General features: G+C 38.6%; 1 protein-coding gene across 1 annotated transcript in view; it reads left to right on the top strand.

Annotated features, from left to right (window-relative positions):
• The window catches only part of LOC126473170 (uncharacterized protein DDB_G0284459-like), a 424,439-nt gene that overhangs the window by 250,907 nt on the left and 149,988 nt on the right, over positions 1-23,544 (top strand). Inside the window, exon 5 of the mRNA XM_050100050.1 lies at positions 19,871-19,985. Within this exon, the coding sequence (XP_049956007.1) occupies positions 19,871-19,985 (115 nt within the window). The remainder of the gene's footprint in view (positions 1-19,870; positions 19,986-23,544) is intronic.

Genomic DNA, 23,544 nt, shown 5'->3' with positions numbered 1-23,544 from the left:
CTAAATACTTAATCCTTTGCACTCTGTAATGCAGACACAGGGCAGCTCCATGCACTCTTATTTATTAGTAGCAACCCAGGCAGTGAACATGCTACAGAGAAATGCACAAGTCTGTGGAAACACTAACGTCATTGACCAATAATTAGGGCATATATTAAAGTGAAAAAGTGAGCTTCCATTCAAACATATTTGCAGAAGTATTACAATAAACAGTTTTAAATTTTTTGATATTTTTTGAAACTCTTTCGGGTGTACGGTTTCAATCACCATTTCACTCAAATTCCTTACAAATGAATCATTGTCATCACCAAAATAATTGTCTCTCTCATTTTTACTTAGACATACCTCTAAAAGCTCTACAATATCATCCTCAGAAAGGGCTGTACATGAATAACTAGCCATTTCGTGCCTACTAACTTGAATGTAATAATTATAACCTTTCTCTGAACACAACTGCTACATTATTGCCCTTTGTATAGTTCCCCCGCCCATTGTCTTTTTCCATTTGTGAGAGGAGAGTGTTGGTGATCATAAGGCTGAAGGCTGCTATAGCAGTAGTGACTTCAGATGATGACTGAGTGTTAAGGGAGGTAAGACAATATTTTTGATTAGCAGATGTGAGTAAAAAAGAGATAGCTGTTTACGTGAGTGGCAAATATCAAACATTTGGATCTGTCCAATACAATTTAAACATGAACTTCAGCGTGCTGGAGTAATTGCAGGGCAGGAGCTTGTGTTAATCAATACATCAGAAAAACACCAAAGTGAAAAGTGAAATTTGCAATTTTGACTGTTTGTCCACTGTATTGACAATTTAGGCAATTATATACAGAGTAGGGTTGTGAGAGTTACTGTGGTTGAGTAGGTGTGTTGAAAAGTTGCTATAAATACAGAGAGAATTTAATCACATGTTTAAACAAAATGAATGCCTTAGTTAAAAAAATGAGCAAAGTCAAAATGACTGTAAGACACAAAGGAATGGCAGGCATTGGCTGTGAGTGTGCACTGATTTAAATCAATGGGGAAAGTTGAAAATTTGTGCCGGACCAGGATTTAAAACCAGGCAGATGCACTGACTAATGTGCCATCCGGACACATTGATCACCACAACTGGCAGGGACTACCGTAGCATGCCTCCTATCAGACCCAAACTCCCAACTTAACCACACACTACTAATATAGTGCTCCTTGCCTATTATCCTCATTATATGTGGCATTTCACTGATTCCCGTAAGAGTTCTAAACTGGTATGCATCTAGACTGAAGAGATCATTGGCCATCCTCACTTTAATTATATATATGTGGTGGCTGTTCTTTCGGGCATGTCCTAATGAACAGACACCTCATATATATAATTAAAGTGAGGATGGCCAATGATCTCCTTGGTGCAGATGCACACCAGGCTTGAACTCTTACGAGAATTGACAAAAAGCCTGAGTAATGAGGGTACTGCATGCAGTTCCGATGACCACTGCGTTTGGATGGTGCATTGGTCAGTGCATCTGCCTAGTAAGCAGGAAACCTGGGTTTGAAACCTGGTCTGGCACAACTTTTCAACTTTGCCCATTGATTTAAATCAATGTCCACTCACAGCCAATGTCTGTAACACCATTGTGACTTGATTCATAGTATCTGAAAGAACAGACACCACATATATAAAATTAGTGTAAGACAAGCAATGTGAGAAGCGTTCATTGAATTGGAAACAAAATTTTATCTGCTGAACTGGCGAAGGACCATAATAAGTTTAGGTCTTACTAAGTCAGTTTATAAACTAGGGATGTACTTGAGCTAACTGGTACTGAAATGTAGCTTAACAAAGAGAATGCTGAAATACTTATTCGTGTCTTCCAGAACTGTTGCACTTAGAGAGATTGCACCACAGTTCCTTGTTAATGTCCTCACACAGACACTAAAATAGTAAATCTAGAGATTAGCAATCATGGAATTTGACCACATTCTGCAGAAAGAAACCGTCTCCCATATTTCAAGAAATGGAGTGTGCCTTCCTCTGTGATTACCTAAATGCCAGTCTATATTCTGCAACAATTAACCAGATCATTTAGGCAAGTAGATGTTATCTATGTGGCATTTAAGGAGATGTTGATAGTTAACATACAGTTTTTGTTTCTTCAGGAAGGACTGAAATGACTTGGCTCCTTTCAGAAGATTGGCTAACTTGTGTTAGCATATGACTGAAGCTTGTGTTAGCATATGACGGGAGAGGCAACCAAGTGATGGTGGTAAGGAGGAGATTGGGGCAGGGTGGGGGAGGGATATCAAGGTAGGGGTGGGGGATGGTAAAGGGCTGCTTGTGGGATTCAGCAGGGTCAATGTGGAGAGAGGGTAAGGCAGCTAAGTGCAGTTGGGAGGTTAGATGGAGGGAGGGGAGAGTGGGGGTAGTGGAAAAGGAAGAAGCCTGGTACATTGGTTGAATAGAGGACTGTGTAGAACTGGAATGGGAACAGGGAAGGTGCTTGATGGATAAGGAAAATGACTAATGGAGGCTGAGGCCTGGAGGGTTACGGGAACATAGGATGTATTGCAGAGAAAGTTCGCACCTGTGCATTTCAGAAAAGCTGGTGTCAGTGAGAAGGATCCAGATGGCACACGCTGTGAAGAAGGGGAAGAAAAATAACAAGTAATGATGTGTTTGGAAGAAAGAGATGGTTGGTCAGGGAACTCAATGAGTTAGTTGTTATGCCCTCTTTAGCATAGAAAATGATACTGGAAAAGAATTAAAGGAGCTGATTTTGTGCTCAGATGTCTGTGGAGGCACAGGACAGACAAGAGTGAAGAGCGTCAATTTGATTTCTGTCCTAAGACACATACACTAAAGGAGGGGGTGGGGGAAGGGGGGGTGGGAGGGCAAGCTTTCAGTCTAAAGTTGGTTATAAGCATATCCATCACTGTGTGGAATTTAAGTTTGTGTTTTGTAGGCAATAGCTTTTTCTTTCGGCTGTTTGTAATAAAAATTAGAAACAGCCAAAAGAAAAAGCTATTGCCTACAAAAACCATCTATTTATACTACTACCATGGGATTATGGGATTCTTCTTTCAGAATATTTTCGTAATTTTGGTCTAACATCAAGTCACTAAAGCTACTGCTGATACTTCAATAGTTATAAAAGTAACTAGATGGGTTATTTCAATAGTTATAAAAATAACTGTTGAAGCATAAGCAGTAGCTTTATTGACTTGATGTTAGCCCAAATTATGAAAATATTCTGAAAGAAGAATCCCATAATCCCGTGGAAGTAGTATAAATAGATGGTTTTTGTAGGGCAAGAGAACTGGAGTTGATGATGAAAAACAGATGTGAATGAAGAAAAGGTTTCCTATTTGTAAATACAGGAAATTATGCTTGACAAAGCACTTTTTGTGAGAGAAATTTTAGAGGGAGAGTTTATTGAGATTGACATTAAGAAGTAACAAACCAGCCAGCCAAGTACAAAGTTTTGTGAAAATATAACAGAAAAGCCATATTGATTTGAATCTTGAGCTTTACATAATGAACTTATTTTCTGGAGGTGTAGGAGGTATTTGTATTGATGTAATAGGAGATTCTGCTGTAGAGAATGATGCTGAAGGTTTTTCAGAAAATATAGATTTTGGAACAGAATGGACTTCTTGTTTAAAGTATTTTGAGAATGATAATTAGTATTGTGTGGATAAATGCATGTAATCTGAAAATAAATTAATTTCAGTTAGATTTTCCAAAACTAATAAAATGAATTAACCATTCTATAGAAAATAACCAAGCATAAAAATACAGTATATAGTATCCTTATTATTATGAAAGCATGAAGGTAAGTATTGCAAAATTTTTTTCTCTTGAGGTATAGGGCGGGAAATCAATTCAAAATGGACAGTAGAGAAGAGAATAGCTACTGGACATGTTAGGATGTTGATCTGATTCTATACAGAATACACAGAACAACATTTGGTCCTTACAGTGACAGTTTATTGTAGATTACTGGAGCTAATGGGCGTTATCAGTGCAGAGATACAGATACAGGTCCTTTCCATTTTGTATAGAGGCGTCAGGCATGGACATAATTATAGAGTTATATCATTGATATCAAATTGCTGTAGTATTGTGGAATACATGTTGTTTCAAGAAACAGTTACAACACTAATGGCTGACCATCAATGAAGTAACCAGACAATAACAAGTCCTTCTAGTTACGTTCAGCCCAATACACGTGAAAGGATGAACAGCCAACCCAAGAGGAGAATCATGAACCTATGAGATTTACTATGATGACATACTGAATGTTAATGAATTATGGTGTTTCCACCTGGTAGTTATTTTTTAAATATATTTTTTAAATATTCTACTAGGCTTAGTAACAGCGCTAAACACAAATAACACTAATGCACTATGGTGGCTGTTCCAGCTGTCACATAGAATTGCAGCTCTAATCATATACCTACCCATCGGTGATGTGTATGTTCATGAAATTACATTGACGTCTGACCATGTGTTCTTGGTGCTTCACTTTTTTTGTCAGGCAGTGTGCGTTGATTCCTACAGAGGGTAAATATAAATGTGATCATGTTGATTTTATGCTAAATAGAAGATATGCAGCAGATGTTTAATGCAATTGAGGAAGCATTATGTTTGTAATATGTAGCAGCTTGCCTCTTAATTTTGCTATGTTAAATTTTACTTTGAATAAACACACATAATTTCAAATAGTTTAACAATAATTAATACAGTTTTTAGCAGTTGCTTCACTTTATTGATGGATACTTTTGACTTGTTCTACATCCCTAAAGATTCCCTTTCATAATGGGCTGTACGAAACATGAGAAATGATTGAAATTTTGAGTCTCCAAAAAGGTTATAATATGCAAGCACTAAGTAACTATTTCTTGGGCAAGGGTATTTTTAAATTTGGCAAAATAGAAGAAATCTTGTACACCAGATTCTATTTTCAGACAAGTCTTTATGAGTTGTTAAGTGAGCTACAGACTATTCAGCACACATACCTTACAGGCCGAGTGGTCTAAAACATAAAACTGCCCAGGAAGTAAGTATTAGTTTTACTGAGTACCAGGCCAAGTGGGTAACCTAAGAACTGGGGAAGCTGACGTGGCACCAGTGGATGCTGTCACCTTATTGTTATGAAGGACAGCTACGTGTCTGCGGAAGATGTGTGGCTGGAGCTACAAAACAACAAATTAAGGCTGGTGAAACCTACAGTTTTACTATGACAAACATCATTCCACTCATACAGACAGCAAGAAGTGTCCTTAACACTACTAAGATTATGTCTTCTTGCACTTGGGCACCTACTCTGGCAGGAGGACCCATCAATATTTTAAGGGTTTCTGTATTGGCTAGACTCACTCAGATTACTGAGTAGGTTAATTTAACGTATCTCAGAGTGGCTGGTTCATTCCTTTTTAGTCAATGATCACACCACCCACAATTTTCTGAATTATAGTTTTACAATTTTGACTGTGCGTTCATCTCTCTTTTAATATTTTCAAACTGTGGCTCAGGTATTTGTTTAAGCACTTCTTTGCATACAAGTGTACAACTGCAAACCAACATTTACTCGTCATCACAGTGGCTGGCTCTCTTCCTCTCTTGTTTAGTGCCAGCCACTTGTACCAGGATTAACTTTTAGCATTTTTTCAGTTAATTCTTATGTTATTTATTATTTTATATCATGACTGTATTATATAATTTTATGAAAGTTCGAAAAAAAATGATGTGTATGTAAACATGCATGCTGTTATGTGTGATTTTTAGTATCCGTTTTAATATACTGAAAAACGACCACTTTCTGTGTTCTTGTTAGACAGTCTCTCAAATCTGTAATATGTCCATTGACCAAAGAAGATTACTTTTGACGAAAGAATTCTGAAATATTTGACCCTTTTCAGTGGTACACACAAGTGGGATAAAGGGCATATGGGTATACATAGCCACTGGGCCAGACATGTCAAATAACAATAAACAGTTTTATTTACTAACAGCAATTCCCCTACAATGCATGATGATACTTTGAGCACAGAACCAAAAAATGTCAACTGATATTTTGTGATTAAAATATTAAAGATAGCAGTGGCCTCTGGCCTTTAAAATTTTACCCCGAATAAAAGCCCAGCCATAAAGGCAAATTTAAACAATGACTGACAGCTTTTACACATTCACTCAGCTATAAAGTAAAGGGTTTTGAACAACAGGCAAAGGCTCTTAAAATCTTATTTACCCCAAAGGGGAAAAAAAAGGAAAAAAAAAGCATGAGCTATTTAAGCAACTTTAAAATGGGTGACAGCAATTGGCCCATTAAAATTTACAGCAAACAAAGAGATCATCATGTATTGCTGAATTTACTTGAGCAACAGTATGCCATTGTATGTAATATTCAAGAACAATAGTGCATGGCCAATGACTTGAGTTACTTAGCTAAACCTAGCCAGATTTTATTAAACTCTACAACACTTCACAATTTAAATACAACCAAGACATTAAAAACAAAATTCTCACAGCAGTCAACTACTGGAACATTGCAATCAAAACATGACCTAAACATTAAAATTTTAGTTTAAAGTCATTTCGTACACTAGCAACCTATTAACAGCTAGTGAAGGCAAATTGTATCACAGTAAGTTGTTTACGATACCAGTGCCTGACCAGTAGCAAGCACCTGATGGATACGACATATTCAGGAACAACAGTTTGTACAAAATTCAGTTTTCACACAGGTCCCTTTCCAGCTGGACTTATAATGCACAAATAACAGCTTAGAACTCTACAACAAAAGTAACAAGTATCAAACCACATGCTATCCCATGGGAAAACAATCATGCCTGTAACAGAGGTACATCCATGTGACAATTTACTGCACATGAACATGCTAGTAACTGACTTGTTCATGAACTCCACTCAACTGACTGTAGAATCCCTTAAGAGAAAATATGGCCATCTTGGCCTGCTCACACTAAAGCCCAAATGTGACGGATGTATGCCTACAGTTCAATATTCACATTCCATGTATTTAAACTGACACACTGGTACATTACCAGGGGGGAATATGAGCAATTAGGACGAGTGGCAAAGGGCTCCCTAGTCGCTGTGGACATCATGGAAACTTTTCAGCAAATGGCCCTAGCTTCTGCACTGTTATGCCCCTGTTGCTGGCTATGATATGTAGACAACACATTTGTTATCTGGCAACACAGGGAGATGGAGTTGAGAAACTCCCTTCAGCATTTGAACAGCTTGCATGAGAACATACAGTTCACATGTGAAAACGAAAATGACGGTGTGTTACCACTTTTAGACATACAGGTAAATAGAACTGCATAAGGTACACTGGAACACAAAGTGTGCCAGAAGCCAACCCACACAAATTGGTACCTGCACATGGAGAGCCACCATCCCTCAGCTCAGAAGTATTCAGTTCTGCATACAGTGACTACCCATGCCTACCAGAGAAATTACACTAACAACATCAAAGAAGAATTGAGGGAGCTGCACCACACATTTTTTGCCAGAGGTTATGACAGTAACATTATAAGAAAGCCGACTCAGGCCAACAGAAACAAAACAAGAGAAGAGGGTAATGAAGAAGAGCTTCTGCTAGTACATTTGCTGCATGTGAAGGGCATCGGTGAACTGCTAGGCAATGTCCTCCGGGAACTAGGTTTGCAACCAATTTTCTGCAGCAGCCACAGGGTCCACAACATGATCAGTTCCTTCAAGGATGCAGTCAGCAAACTAAATACTGCAGGAGTATATGAACTATGTTGTGAATGTCGAGCTGCCTGCGTAGGGGAGACAGGGAGACTAGTTAGCACATGAGAAGCAGAACATGAACACTATGTGTGATTAGCACAGCATAATAAAACAATGATAGTGGAACACCACTATGGCTGTGGACAGCCTATTTTGTTCCAGGTGACTGAAATTATTAAGCAGCCAGGCAACAACAACAGAGAGAACAGCTACAAACCTCTGGCGACCTGGCTACCAGCTGTCCCAGTCCAATGGGCCATGAGCAGTTGTGGGACAGAAGGTTCACCAGACATGGATGTGACAGCCTAAGCAAACAGCTATTGGGAAATTGTCAGTGCATTTCTGCATGCATGGGGAAGCCGAGTACTGATTGGCAGACTGTCGCCAATCACTGATTAGCTGGCTAGCCACAAAAAGCTTCTTTCCTAGCCTCCCCCTTCCATCATGACTAGCCTGTTATATTTTAGGGCCATCAAAGTTTCAGAAAAAGTGACATATTGACTTCCATTGTCTGCAATAAATGGGGCCACCTTTCCTCCACCAGAACCAGTGTTATTCTGAGGAAGGCCATTGTAATATGGTCAAAATGTTTTTTTTTCCTGAAGTTTATGATGAAATTGTTTTGTACAATGATGTGCTACAACACCCAGAATTATTTTAATCCTTTTAGTGGCTAATTAGCTGAGCCGCCAAAGATTTATGTCACAATATGGTGCTTTCTCCCCTGCACTATGACCTTCCAGGTCAGCAACAACATGGCACATCCTCCTGTGTAACTGGTACTCATCTCCAGTTGGTTCCAGACTGTTAGCATCGCTGTCTGTGCGTACCCATCAATGTCAACATGGGTGTGGCAGCACTCATGTGACCACGGGTGCTCTCACACTTCCTTGCCCGACATCCTCCAAGAGCCAACTACCTCTTTTACACTGGTCCACCACCTTCAGATCACCTCGTGCTGAGGTGCTTGCCTTCTCACCACAACATCTGGAAGCACAACTGCCACACCAGTAGTGTTGGGCAGTTCCTTATCAATATGAACGTACCAGTCTCCTCCTTCGTAAGGTGACCGCAGGAGTGGATAACCCAGCTTCTCAACTACATTACATATCAGCTTCGACATCCCCTAATTTGTCTGTGTGTTCTGATGTCCTGGAAGAAGAAGCTGACAGCGGGGACAGAACCTTCATTACCTTACATGGTTCAATAAAAAATGGCAACATCTTCTCCATGATCCCCTGTGTTCCTTTTTTTTGGTTCCGTAATTTCTTTATGTAGGCAGTATCTCCCACTCCTACCAATGCTGCACGCTTACCTGGTTATACCTGTGAGCTTCTCATTGATGTGCAAGAGAGATGTTTCTTTTGGCAGCCTCCCATTGAGCCTTTATATTTTCAGGGTCGATCCTCTAAAGTAACAAATCATTTAATGACAATAAGTTGCTCAATGAGGAGTCAAGGGAGAAGGTGAACCAGTGTCTTACATGCCACATGGCAAATGGCATTGAGAGAAAGACTCAGTATAAAGAACTATTCCACTTCTGCTGGGAATAGCTGGGGATGAGAGTGATAAATTAGAAGGATGGATTTTAAAAGTCTACTAATTTGTTCCACAAAAGATGGTTGTACTTAGCATGGCGTAATTGTCACATGCGTAACACCATTATTAAAACAAAACTTCCTAAATTCACGGGACATGAACATGGGAGCATTATTGCTGGCCAATGTGCAAAGCTGGAGAAGATCATAGATAAGTGCTTGGATACAAATGGCAGTCATTGTTTCCTTACTGGTCACCAGGCACATGAACTTGCTGAAGGCATCGACCATCACAAAAATAAACATATTGCCATTTGTAGTGTGGGGAAGGGGGCCTAAATAATTGATGAAGAACTTAACCATAGATTGAAGTTACCTAGTGGAAAGCAGAAAACTTTTCCTAGTGTTTGTATTCAGTTTAGCAAGGTTGCATACCTGATATTGGCCTAGCAATTTTTTGATATCTGCTTTCTTGCCCTTCCAGGTAAGATATTCCCTAATCTTCATCTCAGTTTTATGCAGCTGCAGATGGCCACCACACAACAACCAATGATAATAGCTTAATACAGTAGAAACTAAACTTTTGGGAGACAGATTTTTAGTTTCACGTCATAATGTGTGCAGTAACACAGTAAACTGTTCTCCAAGGAGTAACTCTTCACTAAGTTACACTCCTCCAGCTCCCACCAGATCCTACCCAGCTCCCTGTCCTGTTGTTGCTTTTCCTTGAGGGCAATGAGCAATGAAGGAATCACATCTAAAACAAGGGTGGTTATGATGAAATCTGGCACCTCTGCCCCTCTGGATATGGCGCCTCATGCCTTCTTTTGCCATCTCCTGTCCTTCCTGCTGAAAAATACAGATGAGTGCATCTGTGACCTGGACTACTCCAAACTGAAATCGCGCAATTCTGCTGGTCTTGTAAGGCCTGGCCAGAACCCAGCTCAAAGCATGATTATTAATCTTCAGTTTGAAACTTTTTTTGCTCTAGGGAGAACTCAAATGCCCCAACTGCAAACAGAACCACTAGGGCTTCTAAATCATAAACTAAATAATTCACTTCTGCACCTGAAAGGCTCTCAAAGCTTAGGCTAAAGGCCTGTTCTCCCAATCCTTTTCCTGCAAAAACACTGCACCAGTGCCCGAACTAGACGTATCAGTTTGAACCACAAATGGGAGTTTGAAATTGAGAATCCCCAGCACCAGAGCAATGCTAAGTGCATGCTTCAAAGTATCAAAAGTGACCTGTTTGGAGTCTCCCCTCTGAAATCTCTCTCCCAGGACCAAACCTAGCACATGAGGAAGCACCACTGCACCTGTAGACAGGGCAGAAGGGACATTAGTAAACTCACTGAGATTGTAGTTAGTGCAAAAGGAAGTTAATGGCTTAGATTCTTTGGTAAAGGGTATGTGGTAGTAGGCTTGATTAAGATCAAGCCCCATTAAAATGCAGCCACCACAAATCAAGTAAAGCATCATTTAAGTCAGGAAGGACAGGAGACTCCAACACCTTTTGATTCAATGCTTGGTAATCAACCACTGGTCTATATTCAGCATTATTCAGCTTTGGCAACAAGAACTTTGTGACTGTGTAAGGTGAAACAGAAGGTCTAATCACATCATCCTTTAACAGCTGATTAACACTTTTATGCAGCTTCTTCATCTTTGGTGACGAAAGCTGATACGGATCTTGCATTACCGCTGTCTGGTCAGTTAGTCTGATTTGGTACTGAATTCTGTTAGTGACTGTCATCTTATCAGTCAATACCTCTGGAAATTATCGTAGCAAATATACAATTGTGTGCCCTCAGATTCAGGCAAGTACCCCACATCAAACTCAGTGTTAGTGGTTTGGACAGTACACGTATTAAGAATACCATTATGAGTGCAAATACTATACTTCTTTTCAGGACTAAACTTGAAGCACAACCAGCTCAGGGCAATTAAGGATTCTACAACTCAGTGGCGGTCCTTCTTACGGGCCTCTCATAAGGCCTCTGTTGTCCTATGCCGGCTCCGCATCGGCCATACTTGGCTGACTCACAGTTATCTCCTCCATCGTGAGGACCCCCCTCTCTGTCATTGTGGATTGATTTTGATTGTGGCTCGCATCTTATTGGGCTTTCCTAACTTAACCGCCCTGCGATGGACTTTTAGCTTTCCAGACTCACTACCCCTGGTGTTGGCTGACACTGCCTCTGCGGCAGATCTTGCTTTACATTTTATTCATGATGGGGGTTTTCATTACTTTACTTAAGGGAGGGACCTTACACCTTATTGCTGAGTGGAGGAGATGGCAGGCTCTCTTGCTCCCCCCTTCGCCCTGATTGGATTGGCTTCAACTGGGCTTGGTGGTTCACCCCAGCCCTCTGCCTTCCCACTCCTTTCCTTATGGGATCTGTTATGTCTTGAGCGTCTCTCTTGTCTTCTGTGCTTCTTCCTTCACGCCCCTGTCATTAGTCATTTTCTTTCCCCCACCTATTCTTCCGCCCTTTTCCTTCCTCCGCTGTCAATAGTTTATCGTTTTATGGACATAGTAGTCCCCTCTTCTAATATGGGATTTTATTGGTTTTAGTTACTCCAAGGTCGGAGGGATTGATGACCACACAGTTTGGTCCTTTCTCCATCCAACCAAGCAACCAACCCTGAAGCGCAACCCTTTTCCAACAAAATCCAACATGCAATGTGTGGAACTGAAGAAATCACAGCCTAACAATACTTTTGTAGTAAGCGCTTGGCTACCACAAATTTCAAAGGCTACATGAGATCCCGTAACCTCTGTTTACAGTGAGACTGCCTTGTAACCCTTAACAATTTTCCTGAAACATTTTGGCAGTTCTCACAAACAGGCTGAAGCCTGTGTAATTTAGCAATTTGTCTATACCTACAGTACCAGGAATAATCAATTACAGAGACACTACTCCCGAAATCAATAGATACACACACTGGCTCAAAAGCAAGGGCAACACACGCAAAAAGCAAATGTGTTGTGCAGCAGATACCTTATGACAGCCACACTGTGAAAGACTACCACCCCACCCCACCACCAATTGTTGCCACCAGCTATTCGGGCACCGATCTTGCACTCTTTAACCAAGTGTCCCTGCCTACTGCAATGGCAGCATGCACTCTCAGACATGCTGCATGTTCTGTCTCAGCCTGTCTCCGCCACACACCGTCAGTTGGCTTGCGGAGTATGGATGTAGATGTAGATGTAGCACCAACCTCAAGAGTTAACCTCACTTTGCACCACTGCTCCTTACTTTCCCATTTCATATTGCTGTATCAGATGTATTTGATATTAACCACCATCTTGTCTAAAACAGAAAATGAGTGTGGCTTATGAACAAACAACACCCTTGACTGGCCACATGCTCTCCTGCCTCATTTTGTGGAATATCTATTTGGAGTGCTACCACTGCTGGCCCCACACAATCAATATAATCTCCTAATGCTGCTTGCACCCTATATAAATTTTGGTGGAAAAGTTCCATATGCCTGCAGGTCCCCAGGTTTCCAAAGAGAATTTTATTACAGTGGTCACCAAGAGATCCTCCATCCTGCAAATCTTCAGCAGTTAGCCTACTCTACCAACCAAGTGGCCGATGCTAAATTACTTGAAAAGCAAAATCAGAAATCTGTAATTACCACAATTTGATTTTGCAGCTGACCGTTATCCTCAATAACTCCAAAATTTGTCTAATGTTATTAATCCACAACCTTTGGACATTCTGAGTAACCAGAATGAGAGGATTCCAAAGTTTACTAACTCTTTCCACACAGCTACCTGCGTACTTCACCCCCTCAACATCACTTACATTCTGCTCACCATAGGTCTCACTCACTTCATTCCCCTTGTGCCAATTAAGGAAAGAAATGCATTGTTGCAACAACAAAATTTCCTCCTTTAATGCCTGAATGCTCAACAAAAGTTTGGGATCTGCATTAATAAAGTGCACATCATGGACCCTATTAGCAACATGTGCTAAAATTGCTTGCAAATGGAAAATTTATGTCCAGAGATGGGGAGCCACCAACTAACACTGCAATACTCTTTTGCATGTGGGAGAGTACAAAGCTACAAGTGGGGCAGGTGACACCTCTCCAACTGTTTCCACAGTTATGTTTACTGGTCAACTTAAAGCTATCCACAGCTGCTGACATAATTTAGCGATGCTGCCCTCCTCCTGCTCACTATGGTTTCTTAATTCATACTACAGACTTTTTTTTTCATATGATTCAGCCCCATCTCACTTCTTGCTCCCATGGTGATACTCTCTGAAAACATGTAGCAGGATATAGTTACAACAAAGTGCTCAGTACCGACATATGCAAGATATCTTGGTCAAACAGTGATGCAACCTTTTCAAAGGTACATACAGGTCCTCAAGCATCTGGATGTGGAAAGGCAGTGGGGAGACATGTGAATTAACATTAAACAATTTTATTTACTAGCAACATTCCACATACGACACATGTTGGTGCTTTGAGTGCAGAACCAAACAATGTCAACCGATATTTTATAATTAAAATATTCAAGGCAGCAATAGTCACTGGCCTTAAAAATTTTACCACAAATAAAAACCCAGCTGTAAAGGTACAATTTCAACAATGACTGACAGCTTTTATACATTCACTGAGCTATAAAACAAAGGATATTGAACAACAGGCAAAGTCTCTTAAAATCCCACTTACCCAAAAGGGAAAAAAGGAAAAAAAAAGCATTAGTTACTGCAACAACTTGAAAATGTATGGCATGCACAGGTGTTTACAAGTAGCATGATTCATTTAATTAAACAAATTGAATAGGGCAAAAGCCCCATGAAAATTTACAGCAGACAAAGAGATTGTCACATATTACTGAATTATACAAATTTATTTGAGCAATACTTAGTATGCCACCCAATGTACTATTAAAGAACAATACTACATGGCCAGTGGCCTATGTTACTTAAACTAAATCTGGCCAGGTTTCCAAGTTGTAATAAACTCTGCAACACCAGTCTGTTACCAGAACATTGCAATCAAAACTTGACCTAAATATTAAAATTTTGGTTTAAAATCATTTCGTACACTAACAGACTTCTAACAACTGGTAAAGGCAAAATATTTCATGACAAGTTGTTTCAGTACCAGTGCCAGACCAGCAGTGCCTGACAGAAACAACATATTCAGGAACAGCAGCTGGTGCAAAATCCACTGGTCCACAAAGGTCCCTTGTCAGCGTCACTTAGTACACAATTAACAGCTCAGAACTCTACACAAAAAAAGCATCAATACACACACCATCCCACCAAAAAACAATCATGCTTGAAACAAAGGTGCCTCCTTGTGACAATTTACTGTACGTAAACCTGCTAGCAACTGACTTTAGAATGTTAAACCCGTAACAGAAAACGAGACTGTCATGGCCTGCTCATACTAAAGCACAAAAGTGACTGGACACATGCCTACAATTCAAATATTGCTGTACATGTATTTAAACCCACTTACTGGTACATTTGGAGGGCAGACATTGATGTATAATTCTACAAGGCAATGCCAAGGCTCAAACAGTACAATTGAGCATATCAGCTATAGAACCAGTTTCCACGAACAGTGGCCACTAATCTGATACATGATTAATGAGTCCCTTTTGAGCTTAGCACAACAGAGCTCCATTGAATACAGTTAGAAAGGGAAGCTCACCATTTATCCAAACAGAGTGACAGGATGAAGGCAGCCATCATGGATTGTGAATGTGGTACTTTCTTCCCTGCACTATTACCTTCGAGGCTTACAACAGCCTCATCGCCCTCTCACCACAACAGTCGGAAGCACAACTGCCACACCAGCGATGCTGGGTGGTGCTATATTGATATGAATGTATCAGATGTATACTCACTAAGAATTTAGTTCATATTCTGCAAAGACACTAATAACCATGCCATTTAGTGCCCTGAAACTGGTATCATCATCATCATATTCTTTATTACAGGGTTAAACTTGGGCCATTTGGTTTGGAAATTTTTGTTGTCCATCCTTTGTAAATGTTTGCAAAATAAAGGAGATACAGGCTATCAGAAATTGACGTCAAGAAGATTACACAATCAGTCATAGAATGTGTTGCAAGGCCAACATGCAGTGCCAGGCAGGATGTTCCATTTAATTTATTTACATATAATAACCTCATTTTTCATGTGTTATGATATTGCAGAAAAAATGCCTTAAAATAAATTATAAGCATCCTGAAATAAATATATTAATTCTGTTGGAGCATGATGTGTCATACTTGTGGACAGTAAACATTCTAGTTACACATGTACATATTTTAGATTTCTCTTTGTAGCTGGTGATGCTGAAAAAGTACCATCTGTTCTAAACTACAGCATCACTTTCCGAGATACGTTCCTGGCACTTGTGAGGAAAACACTGAATTGTGAATTGTGGTTTATTAGTCTCATAACATACATAATGAAAATCATTTGATTCAGGTACAAGAGACATGTCAAAAGTTTGGTAAAATTCACTGTAAACATAGAAAGCTGATGTTTACATACAGCATAATAATAATAATACAATTTTGTTTTATATACAAAAAAGGCTGAGATAATAATAATAACAACAATAATAAAAATAGCATCTAAAAATCTAACACTAAATTACCCTAGCTCAAATTATCATGTCATCCTCTAAAAATTCTCTTATCGAATAGTAGTATTTCTCCCCCAGAATCTGATGTAGCCTTATTTTTAGGATTTCTGACTTAACATTAAATATATTTTTGCCCATTAATTTGTTATATATTGTCGTCCCCATATACTGTGGAGCCCATTCATATAATTTCAATTTGTGTGTGGGAAGCATAAAATTATTTTTATTTCTTGTGTTGTATGTGTGGTTAAAATGATTTTCCTCAAATAATTTTTGCCTGCTGTGTAGGAAGATAATAATTTCATAAATGTATATGGAGGGTTCAGTTAAGATTTGCAGTTGTTGAAATAATGGGTAACAAGATTCTGTTTTCTGTGCAGTACACATGTATCTGATCATTTTTTCTGAAGTTTCAGTATACGAGATACTGTACTTGAACTTCCCCAGAAAATTATACCGTACCTAATTACAGATTAAAAATGACTATGGTATGCTATTTTTCATGTACTCATGTTGGTAGAATCTGCAAGTATCTGCAATGCAAAACTGCTTAGTTTATTTGATAAGGAGTCAATATCTGTTCCAGTTCAAGTTCTTGTCCACATTTAGTCCTAGGAATTTGACAGTGTCAGCTTCTTCCATAAGTTGATTATTGCATATATTTTAAACTCTGCACGTTTTGAGTGATTGGTTTGGAAATGTACATATGGGTTTTTGCAATGTTCAGTTTCATCCCATTCAACTGGAACCAGTTTTCTAGGGTATCCAGTGTGCTCACAATGAGGCTTGGAATTTTTTCTGCATCACAATCTTCAATTAAAACAGAAGTATCACCTGCAAACAGAACTGATGGGGAATTGATATTTGTGGATAAGTCACTTACACAGAATAGGAACAAGATTGGCCCCAAAATGGAGCCTTAAGGCACACCTTGTTATACAGTACTCCACTCCAAAAAATAATTCACCACATTTGAAGTGATAGTTATCCTTTATTTTCTGTTCTGCAGGTACGATGTACGCCATTTGAGAGTATTGCCCTTAATCCCATATTTATCTAATTTGTAGATAAGCAAGGCATGGTTTACAGAGTCGAAAACTTTAGTAAGATCATAGAAAATAACAGCAGCTTTACTCCTCTGGTCCAGTGCTTTGCATATTTTTCAGTAAAGTTATTTACTGCATCCAGGGTGTTTTTTCCTGGTTGGAATCCAAATTGATTATTTATAATAATATCATTTTTTACAATAAAATTTTGTATCTGGTTTGCAGCTACTTTCTGAAACACTTTTGACAAGATTGGAAGAATAGAAATGGGGCGATAGTTTCCCATGTCTTCCCTCAATCCTTTCTTGAACAGAGGTCTGACTTTGGCATACTTCAACACATCAGGAAAGCATTCCTGTTCAAAAGCTTGATTAATTATTTTAGTTAGTGGAGGTGCTATTATGTGATACACTGTGTTAGTCACTTTAGTCGGTATCCCATCCCACTCAACTGAGTTTTTATTTTTTATTGAGGGTTTAATTTACTCTGATACTCTATTATATCAACATCTGACTTTGCCACATTTATGAAGAATTCATTTAAACACTCCGATGTTTGAGCTGGGTTTACAATAATCCTTTAATCCTAGGTACTTCATTTATATTAATTCTAACATCTAACTCTGATTTGATAACAGACCATACTGCCTTTGTTTTACTTTTATGTTGTGAAATGAACGTATTGTTTGCCATTTGTTTGGCTGCTTTCACAACTTTTTTGAAGGTAGCTTTATAATGTCTAACATGTTCAGTAAAATACCTGTTTTTATTATATTTCAGTTCATTATGTAGTTGCCTCTTCCTAGCACTAGAAATTTTTATATCCAGAGTTATCCATTTAACTTTAACAGTGATTTTGTTGCATGTGGTTCTAAGTAGAAAAGTTTGATCAAACACCCCAAGAAAACTGCTTAAAAATTTGTCAGAGTTACTACTACTTGAAATACAGCTGTCATCAAGGCATTCAACCTCTCTTAACTTATTTCTAAATACAGTTAAATTAGAGCTTCTGCTGCATGGAATTCCTTTGGTAATTTTTTGGTAGTTCAATGAATAATGCAGAGTGATCAGAGAGTCCTAGATCTAAGCAAAATTTATGGAAATCTTCAAATACATAGTTGGTTAGGATATTATCAATACAGGTGGCTGACTGTGCATTTACCCTAGTGGCTTGCTTAAAGTTTACTTTGAAGCCAAAACATTTTACTATGTCAGTGAATTTGGACACATCATTGCTTTCACATAGGATATTAATGCTGAAGTCAGCAGTTATTACAACCTTTTTTCCTTTTTCTTTGTTTAGATTTTCAAGGAGGTACTTAAATTTGGCCAGAAAAGCTTCAATTGCAGCTTTCTCTGGTACTCTGTAAATAGAAACTACCATGATTTTTAGGTTCCTTAACTCGATACAGCAGCTCTCAAATATACTATCTTCATTCAAATGATTAAAATAATTTATTATTAGATATTTTATATCAGAATGAGTAAGTATGCAAGAGCCTCCACGTGATTTCTCACACCTACAAAAGCTGTTTGCTACTTCAAAAGTTTCGATTTTGTTAAGAATTTTAATATTATCACATGTAAGCCATTGTTCATTGAGACAAATAACTTTGATATTTTTACACTCTGAAAGAATAATTTGTAATTTGTCCATTTTATGACTTTTGTTTTGAAAGTCAGCACTTAGACTGTTTATATTCCAGTGCATTATGTAGGAACATTCTTTCTTATTTATGGTTTCAAGCAGTATTTCCTTTCTTGGGTACCATTTTGGTCTTGCCATTTTTGTTACCAGACACTGTTTCTCATCTCCATCATTCCTTATAAGTTTCCCCCATTGCATCTCTCTTTCCAGTGTGACGTGTCATCTCACCTTTGTGTGATAGTCATGTATTGGACAAGAAAATTGGTTGGTGATACACAAATCCTCTGATCCTTCATCTGGCAGAGGAAAGTAAAGATGAAGGAAAGTATTGTTAAATTAATTACGAATGTCATTTTGGACATTTTTGGCACCTGTTTGATGAGCCTTGGGTCTAATAAGATCATTCTTCATTGAAATAATGTAGGTGTTTATATCCATCTTGTCTCCTTGATATATGGCCCAGGTGACTTTTGAACTAATTTCATAAGCAGTCTCATTTCGAAGCATTTCCTCTCATTTGCTGCATGAACAAATGTCTGGTCTTCAGTTTCTGGCTGAAGATGGAAACCTGGCAAAACACAGTCTTAATTTCATTGTTGGTCAATGGCCACATCTTAGACATAATACCTTCTGATACCAGGCATGTAATGTTAACAACTAATGTGAGGCTATGTGTGCAATAAACACACCTTTTTCTAATAAAATATTATAGGCCCCTAATCCAAAAGACAACCAGTTGCATCTGTTCAATGTTTCTTTGCCTATTCCGTTCCATCAGGAATTTTTGGAACATAAAATGGTCCAAGCCCACTCTGGCTGCTTCATATAAAATATTTTCTTTTTTGTCAGATGAGAAACATGTTATGCATAATTTATTCCGCAGATATGTCAAAGATTGATACTAAGAAGACAATTATTTTTCAAAAAAGCTTTTATTTTCTACCAAGCATGTATAGCAAAACTAATTTATTTGTGATTTATCATAGATAAAATGTTTTAAAAACTAATGACTGCTTTTTAAATTTAAAAATTTGAGTGATGTTTAACATGTGACCAAAGCTGTTCATTGATATTCATCTGGTTATAATTATTTCTATGATTAAGTATTTGCCATGCCATACATTGGTGTATTTGACTTGTTTCGCTTTATGTCATGAAACAGATTGTTACACTAATGTTGTATTGCTTTTGCTTGGAGAGAGTATGAATCAAATAATATTGTTCATGACTTGTCTTTTTTTTCCTTCCAGTTCTTGTGATTCTGAGCATTTTCCTGAGAGAGATGTCTCACCAAGTCATGTCCACTGTAACTCAGCAGGAAGCAACACAACGTCATGGGTACATGATAAAGAACAAAAGCTTAAGGTAATGGATGAGTATTTATTTTTGCATCAGCAGTTGTTTGAATGTTATTCAATTACATGGGCAAAATACAAAGCAACAAGAAATCATTTAAAAATCTAGTTACAATGAAAAAAGACACATACACAAAGAAATTAAGAGACAGAATTTTACTTGTCCCCTGCATTATTGTTGTTATTCCTTTCCTTTTTTTTTTTTTTTTTTTTTTTTTTTTTTTTTTTTTTTTTTTTTTTTAAAACCCTCAGTTTATTAATCTATTATGTTGAATTTAAAGTGATATTGCTGTGATGACTTGAATTTGAAGATATGTTATTGTGCTCCAGAGCTATTTCTCTTTCCTTTTGAGTCTTCCTCCCTTCCTTCCTTCCTGTCCAGTGCCCTTTATCCAGCTACTGCTGGGCCAGAACTGTTATGGACCCTGTCCAGTTTTACAGAGTGCCAATCACACACATATATAGGCTATTATTATTATGATGGGTTGCCACTCCCAAAGGCATATCAAGGTTATTGGCAGCCTCATCCCTCCCCTCCCCCTCCCTTCCCACCACCATCCAGGAGGAATATGTGTATCCCTTTGTTTGCATCTAGTTTAATTGCAAGCTCAAATGTGACATTGTGCTTCAAAGTATTTATGCTTCATGTAACTGAGGCAGGGCATCGGGACCAGCCTCATATTTACCTAGGAGGATGTGGAAAGCTGCCTAAAATGCACATCCAGGCTGGTTGACACATTGGTGCCTCGTAAATGTATGAGATAGGCTTAATCCGGGGCTGGTGGATTTCACCGCATCCCAGAAGTGGACGCTTTAATGTACCAGGCTATCAAGGCACATGTCATTTGATTGTATTGTATTCTATTCTATTTGATTAATCAATAATCCAAGAGAGTCTAGATACTACATGTTCCATGTAAGCAGTGTTACTTCTGGATGCTTTGTTTTCTTATTTTCTGAGGATAATGAGGCCAATTTGAATGTAAAATACTACCATCTGACCATATTAGCCATAATATCATCCTGAATCACAGAATTCTGTTCAGCTTTCTCTTTTATGTGGTTTTATAGAAGCTAAAGGCAGCTATCAAATTGTCAATTTCCGTGGGATGATAAAATGTTTTAAGGGTGTGGATGCGTACAGATGATGAAGTATAATTAAATTCCTCATACATCCCATCTGATAGGTCAGATGCATATCGGACTGGTTAGTAAACAAGGAAAGCATTTTAACTCAGGCACTGTTGTTCATAGCAGTAATATTAGTAGAGACAGTGGTAATGGTACCTGTTATTGTTACAGTGTATGCTAATATGCTGTTAAGTACACAGTAAACTATCACTTCCCATTACCAATACTTCATTGTCACTAGAGCAGTGAAGAGAGAGCACATGACATTTACTTTTGTGTATTCTCTAATATCCCTCACTGGATGAAGAGATGATAAGTAGAAGATTTTGTGTTTGCATTTCACCAAACACATTGCTTACTGTGTCCAACTGCTAACAGAAACAGGTATTTTCATGCACCACCCACACTAATTTATTGCATCGTAATTTATGTTATACAGTGAATTGAAAATGGACAGAAACATTATTTAGTCTTGCTTTCTGTTGTTTTCACTATGAAAAGAGGGGTCACAGCCATGAGGGAAGCACATTGCTGACAGATAACGTGATTGCTTATGAACATAATATGTTGCATGTTAGTGTCATAAAGATAACTGTTATTTTTTTCTTAAAATTGTGCTCTAGGCAACAGATTTTTAATATCTACATCCCAGCACTGAAAACTCATTATCTGTACAAGCGAGTAGGGCCCAGAAAATTTCTCTTTAAACACATTTGTGTTGTAGCATTTAACATGCATAGATTTATGCAATGCGTATCTTTCTACAGGGTGAAATATAAATACAATTCTTGTCTTATGTTGAGACTAACCTTTTGTCTGTTTGCTTCCTAATATATAATTTTGGAATAAGATTCTGTCTTTAGTGAACACAAGAAGAATTTGTGTGTGCTCAGGCGGAATCATATTTCCATAATTATATAAAAAACATTATACACAGCCAGCCATTAAAATTCAACATGATGAAGATGGCATGCAACAAACATGATATTGTCATGAAGTGTACTACATGCGTGAATACGCAAATGATTAGCATTTCAGCACAGATACACAAAACAGAAAGGATTGATGCCATCTGTATTCTGTATACAAAGAAAGAATACACGGTGAGTTTTACGTTTAAAAATTGCACTTCAATGTCTGTGAGAAAGTGGTGTTATGCCTCATGTAAGAACGAGAAGCACCTACTAATATGTGTTGGAATTTGACAGCTACAGGATCATGGCCTATCAAAGCTTTGGTCTATCCTCCCGGGATATTGCTGCTTGCTTTGTTTGGGATCCCACAACTACCATGCATGTACATCGAGATGACAGAATTCATGGGATAGCAATATGCACGTATACAGCTGGTAGTTTCACATTCACCAGGTACAAAAGGACAATGCATTGGTGGAGCTGTCATGTGTACTCAGATGATTCACGTAAAAATCTTTCTGACATTAGTACGGCCACACAACTGGAATTAACAGACTTTGAACATAGAATGGTGGTTGGAGCTAGATGCATGGGGCATTCCATTTTGGAAATCGTTAGGGAATTCAATACTCTGATGTCCAGTGACAAGAATGTGGTGAGAGTACAGGCATTACCTGTCACCATGGGTGATATCGGTGGCTGACGGCCTTCACTTAATGACCAAGAGCAGTGGCATTTGCATAGAGTTGTCAGTGCTGACAGACAAGCAACACTGGTGTGCCGAAATTAGTTGTTAATGGGCTATGGCAACAGATGACCGATGCGAGTGCCTTTGCTAATGGCACGACATCACCTGCAGTGCCTCCTGGGCTCTTGACTATATCAGTTGGACCCTAGATGATTGGAAAATCATGGCCTGGTCAGATGATATTTGACTTCAGTTGCTAAGGGCTATTGGTAGTGTTCGAGTATGGTGAAGACCCCACGAAGCCATGGACCTAAACTGACAACAAGGCACTGTGCAAGCTGGTGGTGGCTTCATAATGGTATGAGCTGTATTTGCATTGAATGGACTGGTTCCTTTGGTACAACTGAACCAATCATTGACTGAGAATGGATATGTTCAGCTACTTGGAGATCATTTGCAGCCATTCATGGGCTTCATGTTATGAATGACAATGCGCCATGTCACCGGGCTACAGTTGTGTGCGAATCGTTTCACGAACATTCTGGACTGTTCAAGCGATTGATTTGGCCATCCAGATAACCCAACATGAATCTCATCAAACATTTATGGTACAAATTGAGAGATCAGTTCATGCACAAAATACAGCACTGACAACACTTTCACAATTGTGAATGGCAATAGAGGCAGCATGGCTCAATATATCTGCAGGGGACATCTAGTGACTTGTTGAGTCCATGCTACATTGAGGTGCTGCACTATGCCAAGTAAAAGGAGGTCCAACATGATATTAGGAAGTATCCCATGACTTTTGTCACTTCATTGTATGACATAGATGG

The sequence above is a fragment of the Schistocerca serialis genome, chromosome 4, assembly GCF_023864345.2.
Source record: "Schistocerca serialis cubense isolate TAMUIC-IGC-003099 chromosome 4, iqSchSeri2.2, whole genome shotgun sequence".
Classification (NCBI taxonomy): Eukaryota; Metazoa; Arthropoda; class Insecta; order Orthoptera; family Acrididae; genus Schistocerca; species Schistocerca serialis.
Note: the sequence above shows the minus strand (reverse complement) of the source record. Positions and strands in the feature narration are given on the sequence as shown.